We start from the raw sequence: 17,751 nt of genomic DNA, 5'->3' as shown, positions 1-17,751 counted from the left end.
GTTTAATAAGTGTAAGACTCTTAAGGTAGATGTCGCTAGAGCCTCCCTAGCCCTATATATGCCCTATATAGCCCTGTTATATGGTGGAAATATTCGCTGTAATAATTAACATAGTTGGTCAAACCAAATTGGCAGTAAATAAGAACAAAAAAAAACTATCCTCATCCTTTTCATTTGGGTGCTAGTACTAGTGTTAGACACAGATAGTATGATTCTCTCTGTCTATGTTTGAAATGAGACAGGCCTTTGACAAACTATAGGTACGGTCTTGGTAGGTCAGATGGCAGAGCACTGTACTAGGGATGCAGTGGTCATGGATGCAAGTCATGCAAGTGCAAGTCCCACCCAAGATGGTGAATTTTTCCACTTTTAATTTATTTCTAAGCTTAAGTATTCCTTTGTTGTTTATGTACACTTGTACCTAGTAGAACATAGCTTAGTTTTAGGATTAAACAAAGACGGTGAGGGGCATGTATATTGAGCCAGCACGAAGCCACCACCGGGCGCTGCAACACAATTGTAGAAAGTTGCACACGTTTTGTCGGCCGTGTTAGCGAACCTTCCCGCTGCGATACACACGGTAGGACACAGGTAGTTGAAAGAGCAATCCTCTAAAATCGGGTCAAAGTACGACCTAGTCGGACAAGTGTATTTTATTTCTATGAAGGTCCCGCCAAAGGCTACGCAAGCAATAAAAGTTGTGCAGTCTGTAGAGTTCTCATTTTCGAAGAATCCCTCGTCTACACAAGCAGATACGGGCTTGTTTGTAGAAGTATCGTTGCATACGTAGTTGGTAGTGCACCTTTGCGTATTGGGGTTGAATACAGAGGTGGTCGGGCAACGGTTGTAGTAGGCTAGGTAGCCACCGCTGAGAGGGTTGTAAACGCAGAGGGTAAAGTTCTGACAGGTGGGGTCGCTGGTGTTGGCGAAGCGGCCTGCAGCTGTACAGTTGGCCACTGCCGCTTGCACTTGCCACGTGCCGCATAACACCTGAAACCGATTATATTATATTTATAATTACAAGGATGAATTAATTCATCCTGAGTTGTTTCATTTTCATTTTTACAAATTCACCAAGCGAAAAAAAAATATTCCGAAGTATTAAGTAGAGAATAATTATTTATTCCTCTACTAATGTGAAAGTAACTACATATGTGTCTGTCTGTCTATTACCTGTCACGCTCAAATCGCTGAACCAATTTAGATGGGTTTACTTGGTAGTTTTTATCAATCAGATGATAAGGTGGAATGATTTCCACGTAGAAGAAGTCGCGGGTACAAGCTATTAGTATTACTGCGGACTCGCGTTTTGTGTGCGATTGATGTGGCAAGAAATGCCGCGCTGTGAAACGGCGATGCAACAGATGATGTGGCCAATGATGAATGTATGAATTCTATGATCCCCGCTGACCAGGCTGGGCCGATTCAGATATGTACATAATATAGATAAGTACAGGGATCGAATACCGGTATATTTTTCATACAAATTAACCGGCATTCAATTTCGGTATCTCGGTTTTTCCATTTCATTTAGGTAATCTGATAACTCATTGTCCTTACCTAAATACCATTCTACAATATCAAAGAAATATTTCAAATGCTACGTGATATGTACGTATAGCCAATAGGTAGAAAATTCTTAACAGGAAAACAAATCATTGAATTCTAGTATCAAAGCAGAAAACTTTTAACTTGCTGTGCCTTGTAACAGGAAATCGTAGGAAGTTTTGAACACATTTATTCACAGTATTGAAATCGAATAGAACTTACAAGAAAGACTGCAACTAGTATCCTGCCGCCCATGTTGACGTTATTCAATAATCTTAGAACTAACGGTGTTTTATTAAATTTATACTCTATAGGTATCCAAGAAAGAGCAAATAATACAAGCTAATAAAAGGCTATTGTTAATAAGGCTCTAGTGAGATAATCAATGTTAATACAAATTCTTCATCAAACATTGTTAATAAGTACATGTGCGGCGTGAAGAGGATTGGTAGGTATCAATCAGTTTAGCTGTGACCCATATGGAGACCAATTCAATTTTTTTGAAGTCAAAATGATACCGAAATGATTTAATTTTGTTATTATTCGCTCTTGTTTCTATTGAGATCTATTATAAGTTTTTCAACACACTTGCTCAAAAACGACGTTTTTATTCCACCGATTTTTGGCTCATAATCCTACATATTAAACACGCGTGCTTTTTCAGTATATTATAACAGTTATCACAGATTTCCCATAGCCACCTCCTGTCTCCATCATCAGATCAGCTCCATGTTATCATAATATTTTATTTTGCATACACATGTAATATTGTATTTACATGTGTATGCAAAATTTCAGCTCAATCGGAAATCGGGAAGTGGGTCAAATTTAGCTTCCATGATTTAACTAGCTAACAAATCAACCAACATACTAATAACAGGGCATTAAGTTATTTACATTCTGATTTACGATTTACATCTTAAGATTATTTTTATCAAGAAAAGTGTATAGTATTTTCCTCGAGTGATAACAACATAGAGGTATGTCGATTTTTAATCTAAAGAGCACACATTCGTGACGCAGAAGCTGAGCTGTAAGTAAAAAAGTAGTTCTGATATACTATATTATACACACATATTATAGTATACATGTGTATACGTACTCCTATCTTATTATTTTACTTTATTGTTTTGTGGAATCTAGGCGTCGAAGCTTAGTTGTATCTCAACATCTGTATCTGCTATCTCGCTAATACTAACATAGTGTTGTGCGATGGTCGATGTTCTCATTATCTAGTTTAAAATAATTTGAAATTGTAATCTAAAATTGCTAATTTGCTAGTACCTAATCACTTCCTGAAGTGTTACCCTGTAAGGGTAACTTTGAAGTCCCTCCCCTTACCCTTAAATTAGCACAGGAGGCCCACTACATTTGAGGTAGACGTCCACAGGGCCGCATCGCACGCTTCGGACGCATCGCACGCAACGGATTTTAGTATTCTTTGTATAGAAAGTAGTAGTAGTAGTAAACACTTTATTGCACAAAACAAGTACATAACACAGAGAGAATACAGTAAATGTGTACAAAGACGAACTTATCCCCTTAAGGGATCTCTTTCAGCTAACCTTCACACAAGTGCGTCCACTGATCCGTTGCGTGCGATGCTTCCGATGCGTGCGATGCAGGCCTGTGGCCGTCTTTTTACAATTTTTCGGAAAGAAAACCTTAGCACGATTGAGCTTCCAGGAGGCTTGAACTTACGACCCTCTCGTTTTGCGCCAAATTAAGGGTTTTGCTAAGTTTCGTACGCGAATAAATAAGTTGATTTCCTGGTCAGAGGAAAAGCGGCGATCCTGGTCCACAGAGACGAGATATTGATGGATGGTGGAAACATCAGTTACGGGATCATTCGCTGGTGAAAAAATAAGTAAGATTCCCACATTTCCCACCGAACGGGCGGAGTCGGCGCGTAAGTAGTTCACGTTTGTAATTTTGTACGGCCGCAAGCCGGTCGGGTCGGCTCCTCGCGGACGCGACCGACTCCGGACGGACTCCATCGCTTCTGCCATATATAATGTACAATGCCATATATATAGGTAGGCACATTGAAAATGCGCTCCGGCGCGGCCCGACTTCAGCCGGTCGGTGAAAATCGTAAAAAAAGATCGGCGTCACTTATGCGGAGACTGAGTATCCTGAAAACGGTATATAAGTAAGATGGATGCATCATTACTCAAGCACTGGAACGGTCTACATGTCTAGTCATACTTGTTATGGCCATTTTTTGCCCGGATGCTGCACTTCATGATAAAAGCAAGCCGCTTTGCACAGTGCTAGTAGGGACCAAACTGAGTGATTTGACTCGCAGCAGCGCAAGTTTCACCCCTTAGGAACAGAGATGGCGCCACTTCTTTAAAAAATATTTCAAAAAATTCTACAAGCTAAACCAATGAACCGATTTAAATGTTTAATATCTCAAATGAAAGCTCATTATATAAATTACTTTTAAAAAAATACTCAAAAAATATGTACTGATTACTTTCGACAAAAAACGGCATCTTAAGTTTTTTTTTTACTCGATTGATAGTTTTTACTTGGTTTCTCAAAAAAAATGTATGGAACATAAATAGCTTAATGCATGTATGTATTACTGAATAAATAACAAGTATTATAAAAAAAACCCGACACCGATACCTCTCATACTTCACGAAATATAAAAGTTTGAATGTGAGTGTAAATTTCTTCAAAATATATTTCAAAAAATTCTACAAGCTTAACTATTTGACTGATTTCGATGTTTAATATCTCAAATAAAAGCTCATTATATACATTACTTATAAAAAATAATCATAAAACATATACTGAACCCTTTTGGCAAAAAACGGCATCTTTTTATTTATTTTTCTTACTCGATTGATAGTTTTTACTTGATTTCTTAAAAAAATTATTATGGAACATGAATAGTTTAATAAATATATGTATAGTACTGAGTATATAAAAGTATTACAAAAAAACCCGACACCGATACCTTTCATTCTTCACGAAATATTTAAGTTCAATTATGCACGTTCTTACAAATAAATCCTTTAAAAGAAATCTTCAACCGCAGTAAGTGCACTGATTTTAATATGAAATGTGTCATATGAAAAGAAATCACCCAATTTATTTTAATAAATAAAAAAATTATCAATAAAAACTGAATAAAGTTTTTTCCTGGTGGTGAATTACAAAAAAAATATAACAAATCTAAAATTAGGAATTATTTTTATTTAAAGTGACTACATTTGTAAACAAAAAACTTAAATGTCCTCTTCGGGTTCATATTTATTTATTGCAACCATGGTTTTATAGGTATTACAAATTCTTGGTAGTTCCACATGGACCCCGTGGGGGCATAGCAATAATACATGCATACTTAGGGTCTAATCTTAAATCTATGTGTATAATATAAAAGTAGGTCAATTTAGTAGTTTTTATACATATAAGCCGAATTGAATCAGATAATTGTCAGTGTATTAAATACAAAAATAAAAGGGCAACTAATTATTATTAGGTGATGTCAAATTATATGGTTCACCGGTAGATGTAAAACTGAAAAAGAAAAGTCGTTTTGAAGTACTCGTACCATTCCAATACTACAAAATCACTGATCATACATGAACTGGTTGCTGTAGATTACTGTTGAATTATTTTTGTGCCTAGTTGATAACCATTAAACCTAAAATTTTGTGCCAGACCTATAATTAGTGGTCAGCATGCAAAATAACCCTGGATTGAAAATTACATTAACTTACTTTTGATTTGTACAGCCACATTTGCATGATTTACACTGGGCTGTGCATGGCCAGCTGACGCGACGACACCCACAATGCATAGTTTCGCAGCCAGATTTGCAGCCACAATGGTCCAAGAGGCTTAATTGAGACCAAATCGCGGTAACTGCCGACCATTCCGGAGTCCAACTCTCTTTTTCCTCAGTCCATCCCCAAAAAGATGTACATGGTATGGAAACTTCTGGTTTCAGAGCGTTTCCCCATATATGGCCCTCTTGGTAAGCTGCTCGAAGTGCATGTTTATAGAGAGCAGCTGATGTAGGTGGCAGGGTTGGCAGGTTCTAATTTCTCGGCCAAATCAGATTTGTTCCCTGAACGACGCCCTCCATTGACTGACAACGAAGGTGGACAAATTTGGTTTTCGTACTCCAGTACAACAATTCAAGAATTCTTCCAAGAATTCGTTCAGATCAAGCTGCCTTTCTCTGGCCACTATAAAAAGACGGGAAAATAGGAGTATGTCAACTTTTAAGTTTTTGATTTTGTCAGTTGTCAGGTGTGTAACTACATATTTTAATTTTAGTATAAAGTTACCCTAGATTTGTGTTATTGTTTGGCCAAACGGAACACATAAACGTAAATGAAGTTCACAAATATTTGTTTGCTTCAAAAAAACAAGCTTGTGACAAGCCTGCCACCTACATCAGCTGCTCTCTATAAACATGCACTTCGAGCGGCTTACCAAGCGGGCCATATATGGGGAAACGCTATGAAACCAGAAGTTTCCATACCATGTCCATCTTCTTAGGGATGGACTGAGGAAAAAGAGAGTTGGACTCCGGAATGGTCGGCAGTTACAGCGATTTGGTCGAAATTAAGCCTCTTGGACCATTGTGGCTGCAAATCTGGCTGCGAAACTATGCGTTGTGAGTGTCGTCGCGTCAGCTTACCATGCACAGCCCAGTGTAAATCATGCAAAGGTGGCTGTACAAATCAAAAGTAAGTTAATGTAATTTTCAATCCAGAGTTATTTTGCATGCTGACCACTGATTACAGGTCTGGCACAAAATTATAGGTTTAATGGTAATCAACTAGGCACAAAAATAATTCAACAGTGAATCTACAGGCACAAAAATTATCCAACAGTAATCTACAGCAACCAGTTCATGTATGATCGGTGATTTTGAAGTATTCAAATGGTACGAGTACTTCTCAAAACGACTTTTTTTTTTCAGTTCTACATCTACCGGTGAACCCGAAGAGGACATTTGAGTTTTTTGTTTACAAATGTAGTCACTTTAAATAAAAATAATTCCTAATTTTAGATTTGTTATATTTTTTTTGTAGTTCAGCACCAGGAAAAAACTTTATTCAGTTTTTATTTATTAATTTTTTTATTTATTAAAATAAATTGGGTGATTTCTTTTCATATGACACATTTAATATTAAAATCAGTGCACTTACTGCGGTTGAAGATTTCTTTTAAAGAATTTATTTGTAAGAACGTGCATAATTGAACTTAAATATTTCGCGAAGAATGAAAGGTATCGGTGTCGGGTTTTTTTGTAATACTTTTATATACTCAGTACTATATATATATTTATTAAACTATTCATGTTCCATATTTTTTTTTATGAAATCAAGTAAAAACTATCAATCGAGTAAGAAAAAAAACTTAAGATGCCGTTTTTTGCCAAAAGTATTCAGTATATGTTTTTTTAATATCTTTTTATAAGTAGTATATATAATGAGCTTTTATTTGAGATATTAAACATTAAAATCGGTCGAATAGTTTAGCTTGTAGAATTATTTGGAATATATCTTGAAGAAATTTACACTCACATTCAAACTTTCATATTTCGAAGAGTATGAGAGATATCGGTGTCGGGTTTTTTATAATACTTGTTATTTATTCAGTAATATATACATGCATTAAACTATTCATATTCCATACAATTTTTTTGAGAAATCAAGTAAAAACTATCAATCGAGTAAAAAAACAAACTTAAAATTCCCGTTTTTATCAAAAGTATTGAGTATATATTTTTTGAGTATTTTTTTAAAAGTAATGTATATAATGCGCTTTCATTTGAGATATTAAACATTTAAATCGGTTCATTGGTTTAGCTTGTAGAATTTTTTGAAATATTTTTTAAAGAAGTGGCGCCATCTATGTTCCTAAGGGGTGAAACTGCCGCTGCTGCGGGTCAAATCGCTCAGTTTGGTCCCTACTATCACTGTGCAGAGCGGCTTGCTTTTATCATGAAGTGCAGCATTTTGTTCATAACAAGTATGACTAGTCGCGGCACCAGTTGTTGAGGAATGGTGCACCTAGATTACCTAGATTATTATATTTAGGTACTCGTAATGTATTATTGGTTTGTTATTTATTTTCATGTATTATGTGTACTTATCTCAAATTACAATTGTGTCACTACATTAATTAATTTTATGATTTGATGTACATACTAACACTACTAATTGAAATTGAAATCTCCGCAAGTCACATTTTGTTAATAAATGCATTTATGTTCAGCTAATTCAGCGAACTTTTAAAAGTTTTTGAAGTTTACTGACCATTATAAAATAAGAGCTGTGATGTCGTCGTTTAAACAATCTCCATTTATTTCTTTCCTCAAGCCTTTTCTTTGAAATATATATATTTTTAAGGATTTTTAAGTTACACTAAATTAAAACTAGGTTAATTTAATTCTAGTAAGTAGGTATTCAAAGGTATGTAGAGTACCCACAAGCTTCGGCCCCAGTTTCCACCACCACAAGCGTCAAGTTTCGACCACTGCAACATCAAAAACCCTACTCTATCTAGCACCTACCTCTTTCTTTTTTTCCGTTTATTACAAAAACAAATTATCCGGATGTACTTTGAAATCTATGTTAAATATTTCAAAATTTAAGCCATCTATTTCGGAATACAAATGTATCGATAACAAATTCACAAAAAGTAACAAAGTTAGGCTGAGACAGTACTAAAAAGGCTCTCTCAGTGGGTACTTGTTTTATCTCGTAAGAGATAAATGGAAGTGTTACTCGTTAATTACTTTATTTTAAAAAGTTAAGCTGTCGTTTAACTAAGTATTGTCTTCCAAGGTTCACTACGGGTTTGGGATAAATTTACGTCTTTTATTTTCAAAATGACACGAGTTTGGATTTTTACAGTGTTTATCATAGTAAGTCTTTTGTTCTCGTAGTAAAATCTTAAAATCTCAATTCAATATAAATTAATATTTAGGATTAATTTAAGAATATATGTAACATTGACAGTTTTTATAGATTTCGTTATTCATTGCGTTTATTTTAGTGCTGATTGTTTAGCCTACAGTAGATATCAATGAGTCATATTCGTTTAACACATCAAGAACATGCGTTGTTTTCTTTCTTGTAATCTAACAATTTAGATCGTTATTACCTAGATTTAGGGGCCAATTAAACTGTTAAGCAGATAAAGGATTAGCGTTTCCATTGCAGGGCTTATTGAGCGACGTCAGTGAAGCTATTAGCTGCTCGGCCCGCGGACGATTTCCGAACGAGAACGTGCCTAACTGCCAAGGATACACAATGTGTCTTGAAGGCGCTCCAGATGTTTACACGCAGATAGACCTCAGCTGTCCTGATAACTTTGTCTACAGCCACGTAGACAACCAGTGTACGAACGTGACCAGCTACCAGTGCTATCCGGAGTACAATTGCATTAGCGTAGGAAACTTTAAGGGAAGCAAAGACATGAATTGCACCATGTATGTTGCTTGCGTGCAAGGACTAAACCAACTCGCTACCGCCAGACTAATACAGTGCCCCGCAGACACTCTCTATAGTCCTGTAGAAGGTGTTTGTGTCAACAGCACGATGTTCACTTGTGACAACGATGGAAAACCGAACGTTGTTGATGCTATGCCGAGTCAGGAATCGAGTAATACCTCTACGAATAGCGCAGTTAACCTGTGCTATAAGTATGCTATACTTGTATATTTATTGGTTGGTCTAGCTTTATGAATACATTGTATTTGAGTTGTTATACTAATTGTTTTGATTGTAGCACGTTCACCTCCTTCAGAAACGAATAGTTATGACTAAAACACTTTAGTAGGCGTAACGAAATTGTTATACCATTATTACCACTAAATGATCTAAAGGCCTTGATGCATCTTACTTATTTAGTATGCCTAACTATCATCATAAGCGTAACTAGGATCCTAACCAAATCCTAACTAATAGGTACATTAAAAATTTGTTTCTAGTTAGTACAGTCAGACTACACCTCAGGACTACAATTAGGTACTTAGGTGCCATTCATTTACTACGTAAGACGATTTTTGCCAGATTTTGACCCCCTCCCGACCCTATGTAAGAAAAAAAAAATAGGCTGCGCACGAGTGTGGAGGGCGCTTTAGATTCTGAATTAAGGTGCAGGTATCAAGCACTATATCTAAAGGCATGTGGGACAAATTTGATCATAAACTAAATTGGCGTCAATTTCATTAAACGTGCACACGTACAAAAGTTTATATTGGGATCGCCATGTAAGTTTATATTGGGATCTGCCTCTCTATCGCCCTTGCTTATTCGAGCAATAGAGAGGCAGATAACGAAACTTAGATTTTCGTGCTAACAACGAAAATAATCGATCGATCAAAATGCCGCAATGTGTATAAATTGAGACAGAGAGAATCATACTGTTTTTGTCACGCTAGTACTAGCAAGCACCCAAAAGAAAGGGATGAGTTTTCTTGTTCTTAACTACTGACAAATCAAATTGGGTTGGCCAGACTATATATCGCAAGCAATTGAAGTTTGAATTGAAGCAATGTTCAGTAGGGTCTGTAGAGCCCATTACATGTATAGACCCTTTTAAAAAAGTAGTCTTACGTTTGAAGGCAGTATGGCTTAGAGTATGGATGGTATAGAAAGGATGCCAATCTCTTATGGAAGAATTGTTGCAAAAGTGACCGCTATCAGCTTTAAATAATATTTCCTAATCTCTCCGGTGGCGCTAGTTAGGCTCTGGGACATGAGTATAACATGAAGGCAACAAATAACCCGACCAAATTACGTTAGTTGTTTTTGGTAGTATTTCGGTGTATGGTGGCGCCGCCTAATTACTGTTTTTTGATGGACACTTTTCATACATAGAGATTTGGCTCCTTTATATAGTCTCCATGGCTTAGAGCTTTAGCCTGTCCAGATGGACGAAAAAAAAAGTCTTCCATTTGTCACTGTCAAACTAACGTCAGTGTAACTGTAATGAGCACAGCAGTTACAAAGTAAGAAAGAATGCAACTGCAATGGCAAATTTAAATTAAGATATTTAAGTCTCAAATAGCACTAGGCTAGTTAATTGTGTAATATACAGTAACAGTGTTGAAATTAAAAATATATATATATATAAGAAACAAAGTACTTTTGCTTCAAATAAGGTCGGCATAGCCTGGTAAACATAAATAATCACACGCTTTTATTCCCGGCTTATTTATTGATTTTAATAAATCTCTGCGCAGGTGCCCCTGGCTAATCTAATTGCAGTCAACATTTTGAAAAAGGAAAGCAGCAGTTTTGCCCTTCCGAAAACGATATATACAAAAGAAACAAAGTGGTGTAATTCATTCACTTTCAAGTTTGCGCATCGCAATATTGTGCTTATCCGCTGTTACGCTAACGTGCCAGAAGCTATGATTCTACAAATGCCAACCGCTAGTTTCAGCGTTAATATGAATTCAGTGAAAGATAACTGTACAATCAAAAATGTTTGGAACCATAATCTCCATGAGGAATTTCGTGTTATTCGAAAGGTATATTTTTTATTACGTATAAATCCTTGTATTATAGCTGCTCCTCAAATAACTAAAACATCATCAGTGGTGTGTAAAAATATTGGACATATAAAACATGAATGTACATAAAAAAAACATTCTGTGGTGTATATTAAACAATTACTCTAAAGTAATAGAAATATTTGTTTTGGGTTTAGCATCAGCAGTTTCAAAATCTCAAAAAGCGACAAATGTTTATTTGATTGGAGGTAAATAAGCACCATCCCACTAACCCGGGGTTAACTGGTTAAAGCATTAACCCATTGTCAAAATGTACTAGTAACCATGGTAACTCCAGGTTTAACCCATTAATCCCGGTTTGTGAGATGGTGCAAGTGGCCCTAAGTATATTGAAAGAACAATTTTTGGGATATTCAAATAACTATAACAATAAGTCTAAACAAAGATAGATATAACTCCGTAATAGATGGATACAGTCTAAGGAAAAAACGTGCCTCGAAAATCACGAAAATTTGATTCTCGTTCAGAGGGTGCTACTAGCTTTGACCTACTGTCGTATAGATGGCGTTGACAGTTTCGTTTGTTATTTAACAATTTTAACGCATATCAGTGAAAGAACATGGGTCAAAATCATAAAAATAATTAATGCAAATAAAAAATTTAAAGTTGGAAGGGGCAGACCTCGGCGGACTTTCTCTGATCAGATCGGGGAAATCCTGAAGAAAGGCCAGGTCAAGAGCACCCTAAACCGGCGAGCGTGTATGAGGAATGTTATGAAAGTGAAGGAAGCGAAAGAGGTATGTCAGGATCGTAGCAAGTGGAAATCCGTGGTCTCTGCCTACCCCTCCGGGAAATAGGCGTGATTATATGTATGTATGTATGTATGTAAATACATTTTATCGTATTTTTATAAATCTTCATTTTTAGTTTTAAAGTGTGTCGACAGATGGCAGTGAATTTACTGGGGTTACAAAATTTACTATGACAGTACCGCTCTAGTATAAGTTACTCTATGGTCTAAATAACCACATGCAGCTAACAAGTCACCAGTTCTGCAACCCCGAGTTTGGGTTTAGGAGGTTGAGGAGCTTTTGTAAGTAGATTTTCACATTGTGATATATATTTTAAAAAATGGGTGTTCATCAGATCGTGCAAAAGTACCACTGGGTGGCGATGGACACAGAGTTTCCAGGAGTGGTGGCGAGGCCTATTGGTGAATTCAGATCCACAGCAGATTATCAGTACCAACTACTCAGGTAACTATTATAAATATAAATATTATAGGACATTATTTTTACACAGATGGACTAAGTCCCACGGTAAGCCCAAGGAGGCTTGTGTTATGGGTACTCAGACAACGATATACATAATATATAAATACTTAAATACATAGAAAACACCCATGACTCAGGAACAAATATCTGTGCTCATCACACAAATAAATGCCCTTACCGGGATTCGAACCCAGGACCATCGGCTTCACAGGCAGGGTCACTACCCACTAGGCCAGACCGGTCGTCATAACTATTATATTAATTAATATAACAAATTTTATTATAGCTTGTAAAGTGCATTTTTTTATTCACAACACTGGAAATTAGGATGACCTTAAACTTTACATATCCTGTTTATTCATCATCATAACCTCCTATCCGTTTAAGGCCGCAGCGACTGCTTTCTACCACTGAGAGCGATGCTGGTGCGCTCTCCGGTACTCCGGTGACTGACGTAGCCAATCTTTGCAGCAAATTTGTAGCATAAATATGTAGATTATAAAATAAGATGGTAAATAAAGACTGAATATTTGGGGCATTTTCTATGAAAAGGGACCTTATTGTCGATGGCGCTTACGCCGCACAGCGTCGCGCGGCATTGTATTTATATCGGAGCATCGTTAATAATGGCATAAGCGCTATCGACAATAAGGTCCCTGTTTATAGAAAATACCACATTTTATGAAAAGTCATTAATTCTGTTTTAGGTGTAATGTAGATCTGCTGAGGATAATTCAGCTGGGGTTAACATTCATGGATGAGAATGGAAAGACACCTCCGGGTTGCACCACGTGGCAGTTCAACTTCAAGTTCAATTTGCAGTAAGATCTTCATTTGTTTATCTTATTGGAGATAAGATTAGCTGAGATAAAAATAGCAATTTATATTTCATTGGCTAAATTTGCTTTGATGTAATTTTCTCCTTCTGTACAAATCCTTAGTACCCACTTAGTACCTGTCCATTTCATATAGTTATGTTCGAGATATATTTAAATAGGATTTAAAGACACCCCTCACAAGATTCTGATTTTGAGCTTGTTAGAATCGTCTTAATAAGTACCTAAAAAAGTTATGAAATGAAATAGTTGTTTTAGTAGGTCGTCGGTGAGATTGCCAATTCCGTTATGTGCATTTTTTCGTTATTCTGCTTTTTGCAGATTTGACTTTAAAAGTAAATTCCGCATCTAATGCAAAAACCAGTAAACGCAAATTTAACTTGGATAAGGTTTTAACAAAACACATTTGTGATTATACCCCTAAAAATAATTACACATGTGCTTCTACCACATACGGGTTTTGGTAACCAAATAAAATCGAATAAATTGATAACCATTGCTGCACATATGTGAATTTAGTATCGAGTGACAGTTGTTTAGTTGCTTAGTGTGCTTGCTATGAACTTTGGTCAGAAAACATAATCTCGCAGTTTTTTTTTAGTTTTTGGTAGATATTAGATACTTAGTATCAATTTTTCTTTAGAATCCGCGTAGATTGCATGTGCGACATTAATTATTCTGTGGTGCGACTGTGCCTAAATATCGGGAACTCGTAATAAAAAATTACATAGTAAATAAGTACCCTTGTTTTGATACTTAGCATTTATATTTTTTTGTAGGGAGGATATGTATGCACAGGACTCCATTGATTTACTGCAGAATTCTGGTCTTCAGTTTAGAGAGCATGAGGAGCATGGCATTGAACCATTAGAGTTTGCAGAACTGCTCATGTCTTCAGGTTAGTTGTTTCCTTTGTATTCTAACTGTTAGAATATAACTGAAAAAGATTGGGAACCCCTGTTTTAACATAAATGTGGTTTGTAAGACATCCATAAAGTTGCGTGGGCCAGAATCGTGGAAGCCACGTAAGGTAAGAGGAATTTATTGATGTTAGGGCCTCTTATTAGCTAAGGTCAATGAGGCAAAGACCGTCTATCCTATCAGGTAATACCGTCTACGTGGTTTTTCGTCGCTTCTAACTCTTACGTTTGAACACATACCCCACTTACAGATGGGCGGTGGAGCAGAAGGAGCGAAGCTTCCTTTCTGACTGTGTCTGAGCGACGTGCGTATACAAATACGAGAGTTCTTGCACTATGGACGGTCTCCCCGTCCATAAAAAACCGGCCAAGTGCGAGTCGGACTCGCGCACGGAGGGTTCCGTACTTTTTAGTATTTGTTGTTATAGCGGCAACAGAAATACATCCCCTGTGAAAATTTCAACTGTCTAGCTATCACGGTTCATGAGATATAGCCTGGTGACAGATAGACAGACGGACAGACGATGGACAGACGGACAGCGGAGTCTTAGTAATAGGGTCCCGTTTTTACCCTTTGGGTACGGAACCCTAAAAGCCCTACATTGACTATATACTTCACAAATGCACGAATTATAGAGTCATCGACGGTATAGACATTGGTTTATTAAAAAGATATTTTTAATAATTTTTGTATCATTTATTTCAGGCATAGTATTAATGGATAACATTAACTGGTTGAGCTTTCACTCCGGCTACGATTTTGGATACCTACTAAAGCTGCTGACAGATCAAAATTTGCCTCAGGATGAGAATGATTTCTTTGAAAGTCTACGGTTGTATTTTCCAACTGTTTATGATGTCAAAGTAAGTTGCTTTTTTTTTGTTTTTATACTTAATAGTTAGCCCTAAGAGTACGCCACGCCATCTAGTGAAACTACTATTTCCAAGAGAATAAATGTTCTTCTATATTTACAATTTAGTCTGTGTTACTGTTGTATGAATAATATTTTGTTTTGGGCTTCTACAATGTTTATCATCAAAAGGGCGTTAAGGCTGTCACTACCGTACAATTACTGGTACCACCATAAATTTGTACTTACTTAAAAATTACCCGTATTCATTTAACACCTATAGTTATGCTAATTTTATTTAAAAGTATATGAGTGGGTCAAATGGTAACAGTTTCTGAATTGATATATTCAGCTAATATCATGTCGTAGAGCCACAGAGCTAAATATCACGTAGCTAAACTTTTCGGCTTGAGCTGGAGGAGAAAAAACGTTTAAGATTAAAATGCAGTCATTTCTCATTGTACCTTTTTATATTTCAGTACTTAATGAAATTATGCAAGAACCTGAAAGGGGGGCTACAAGAGGTAGCAGATCAGCTGGAGCTCCGGCGCGTGGGGCCGCAGCACCAGGCCGGCTCCGACTCGCACCTCACCGGCATGGCCTTCTTCAAGATCAAAGAGGTACACTAAATCCACAGACTAAACCTAAAAGCATACCATAGATATGCGTGCGCGTGCGCGTGCGAGGGCAGCATATAATACGTTTTAACATTACTGACAACATAGCTAAAGTTTAATAAAAAAATGCGAAACAAATATGACTGATTTTGTTAGCATTTAACATTTTTTTTACGTAGGTTGTTTTTAGTAATAGTAGTAAGGCATAGTATGTATATGTTACTCTATGGTTTAGCATGTGCACGAGTGCTGCACTCTGGCGGCAGAACATCGCAGTAAACTCCCTATTATTGAAATCCGAATACGCCTGTGTTTCCAACAGATATGTCAAAATGACGATTATCAAAGGTTTGTTAGATTCCGACAAATATAATGAATAACGACATTAGGTGTAATGTTGGTCAGATATTCTTCGACGGCAACATCGAGAGCACGAGCGGGCACCTGTACGGGCTGGGCGCGCCGGCGGGCTCCACCGACGACGCCGGCTCCACGCCGTGAACTCGACGGACGGGACGTTTGCAATCTTATATTCATCCTTATCATGTATAATATCCTATTTAGTCTAGAAAATTTATAATTCAATGAGCATATGCCTTAGACCATAGAGCATTAAGTAAGCATACTGATCGCCCCATACGTGGCTACTCTTACTGACCGCCATTAATAGTAGTTTGTACGGGAGATATGATATTAATAAAATTGAAGCTCGTTTAAAACAGCTCATTAAGTAAGTTTTAAGAAAGATCACTTTTTATACTGATTATTATTAATTTAATAAGTTTTTTTTGCAATGAATGGAGTGAGCACTCGATGCTTACTTATTGTTCTCTATGCTTAGGTTTAATTCAGGCTGACTAAGCGACACTTGCACCGTCCCACTAACCCGGGGTTAAACCGTTAACCTAGTGTCAAATTGTAATGGTAATTCCAGGTTCCTGGTTAACCATGGGTTAGTGAATGGTGCAAGTGGCCCTTAGATAGGTAACGGAGAGTATAATATGAAGCCTATACAGCGCGTTTAGCCACATTAATTTAATGCGATGTGCAGTTTCCATAATATATGTAGTTCATACGTTTCACCGACCGAAATAATAGGTTGATCTGTGTAAAATTATCCTATATTTTTTTTAAATAAGATTAATTTTTGTTAATAACTGCGAGTCAGTGTGACATGGCGGCTGTCAAAAACAAACGAATAGCGATAGAATGGCGTTCTTGATGTTGGGATATCAAATTAAAATATATAAACTGAAATAGTTTTAAGCGCTAGCTGAACACTCCAAGTAAATATCATGGTTTTTGAGATGCCAGTACAGATCAGATTTTTGATTAGTTGCGAGTAAAGGCCGAACGAAAGGCCTTCGTTGGTCCTGGTCCTGTCTGGACGATTTAGCGAACACCAATGAACGTTCGTTACGTTCCGGAGCACATCCAGACTGTGGCGGCAACATAAATTGAATCTGAATAATTCCGCCGAATTCAGAGAGTGGAGGGTCCGCTGAAGGCCAACAAACGAACGCTCAGTTTTATAAAAATAGAAGAATTGATTATAATATAATTTAGATTTATTATTAAAATGTGTAAATGTCCACCAGCTTTGATCTCGTTTATTTTTTATTTTCCTTGTTAACTCGTTATGGTAAAAGTCCATTAGACTGGACTTCCGCTTGTTGTAAGTTAGGATGGTATTCCACCTGGACAGGTGGGATACCACCCTTAAGCCCGTTTCACATTTGTCTGTCGTGTCGTGTTGTGTCGTGACGCATATCGATTTCATACATTTAATATGATTGCGTGCACATTTGTCAGACGCAGCGTGCGTGTATTCTTTATAAATTGCTGTTCTGTTCTGTTTTAATTTAATTGAATTTAATTTTAATTGTGATTTTTTACATTATAATGTGTGGACCTATGTTGTCTTTTAATAAACGGATTTATTATTATTATTATTCTAAATGTGAACGCAACCATATTAAATGTATGAAAACGATATGCGTCACGACACAACACAACACGACAGACAAATCTGAACCGCGCTTTACAAGTTTTCGTGAAATGGGCATCAACATACTAGAAACAATAATTATTCAAATTGACATTCTCCAATTTATGTATTTATACTACAAGTAATAAAAATCTGAGTACAATTTATAATCATCGACCAAATGTATTATTATTATTGAGCTTGTTAATGAGTAACAAT

General features: G+C 36.6%; 4 protein-coding genes across 4 annotated transcripts in view; 3 read left to right on the top strand and 1 right to left on the bottom strand.

Annotated features, from left to right (window-relative positions):
• Window positions 1–17,751, top strand: part of LOC134741530 (uncharacterized oxidoreductase YrbE-like) — a 445,968-nt gene that overhangs the window by 105,763 nt on the left and 322,454 nt on the right. The gene's annotated exons all lie outside the window — the stretch shown is intronic.
• Window positions 374–1,832, bottom strand: LOC134741548 (uncharacterized). Its single transcript, XM_063674372.1, has 2 exons — window positions 1,771–1,832; window positions 374–990 (listed from the first exon to the last, which is right to left on the bottom strand). Exons 1-2 carry the CDS (start codon window positions 1,801–1,803, stop codon window positions 406–408), a joined length of 618 nt encoding a protein of 205 aa, XP_063530442.1. The 5' UTR covers window positions 1,804–1,832; the 3' UTR covers window positions 374–405.
• LOC134741868 (uncharacterized) lies at window positions 8,265–9,308 on the top strand. The gene is made up of 2 exons (XM_063674761.1): window positions 8,265–8,449; window positions 8,748–9,308. Exons 1-2 carry the CDS (start codon window positions 8,414–8,416, stop codon window positions 9,270–9,272), a joined length of 561 nt encoding a protein of 186 aa, XP_063530831.1. The 5' UTR covers window positions 8,265–8,413; the 3' UTR covers window positions 9,273–9,308.
• LOC134741542 (CCR4-NOT transcription complex subunit 7-like) lies at window positions 10,552–17,705 on the top strand. Its single transcript, XM_063674366.1, has 8 exons — window positions 10,552–10,693; window positions 10,775–11,065; window positions 12,194–12,303; window positions 13,029–13,142; window positions 13,937–14,055; window positions 14,784–14,941; window positions 15,408–15,548; window positions 15,951–17,705. The coding sequence occupies exons 2-8, from the start codon at window positions 10,946–10,948 to the stop codon at window positions 16,044–16,046; spliced, it is 858 nt and encodes a 285-aa protein (XP_063530436.1). The 5' UTR covers window positions 10,552–10,693; window positions 10,775–10,945; the 3' UTR covers window positions 16,047–17,705.

The sequence above is a fragment of the Cydia strobilella genome, chromosome 5 (genome assembly GCF_947568885.1).
Source record: "Cydia strobilella chromosome 5, ilCydStro3.1, whole genome shotgun sequence".
Taxonomy (NCBI): domain Eukaryota; kingdom Metazoa; phylum Arthropoda; class Insecta; order Lepidoptera; family Tortricidae; genus Cydia; species Cydia strobilella.
Note: the sequence above shows the minus strand (reverse complement) of the source record. Positions and strands in the feature narration are given on the sequence as shown.

Bases quoted from the DNA above. Each gene is read 5' to 3' on its own strand.
- LOC134741548 (XM_063674372.1), bottom strand. From the start codon at position 1,803: ATGGGCGGCAGGATACTAGTTGCAGTCTTTCTT. The intron at 991-1,770 runs GTAAGTTCTATT...AATCGGTTTCAG, and splicing joins TACTAGTTGCAGTCTTTCTT to GTGTTATGCGGCACGTGGCA.
- LOC134741868 (XM_063674761.1), top strand. From the start codon at position 8,414: ATGACACGAGTTTGGATTTTTACAGTGTTTATCATA. The intron at 8,450-8,747 runs GTAAGTCTTTTG...TTTCCATTGCAG, and splicing joins TTTTTACAGTGTTTATCATA to GGCTTATTGAGCGACGTCAG.
- LOC134741542 (XM_063674366.1), top strand. From the start codon at position 10,946: ATGATTCTACAAATGCCAACCGCTAGTTTCAGCGTTAATATGAATTCA. The intron at 14,056-14,783 runs GTTAGTTGTTTC...CATTTATTTCAG, and splicing joins AGAACTGCTCATGTCTTCAG to GCATAGTATTAATGGATAAC. The intron at 14,942-15,407 runs GTAAGTTGCTTT...TTTATATTTCAG, and splicing joins CAACTGTTTATGATGTCAAA to TACTTAATGAAATTATGCAA.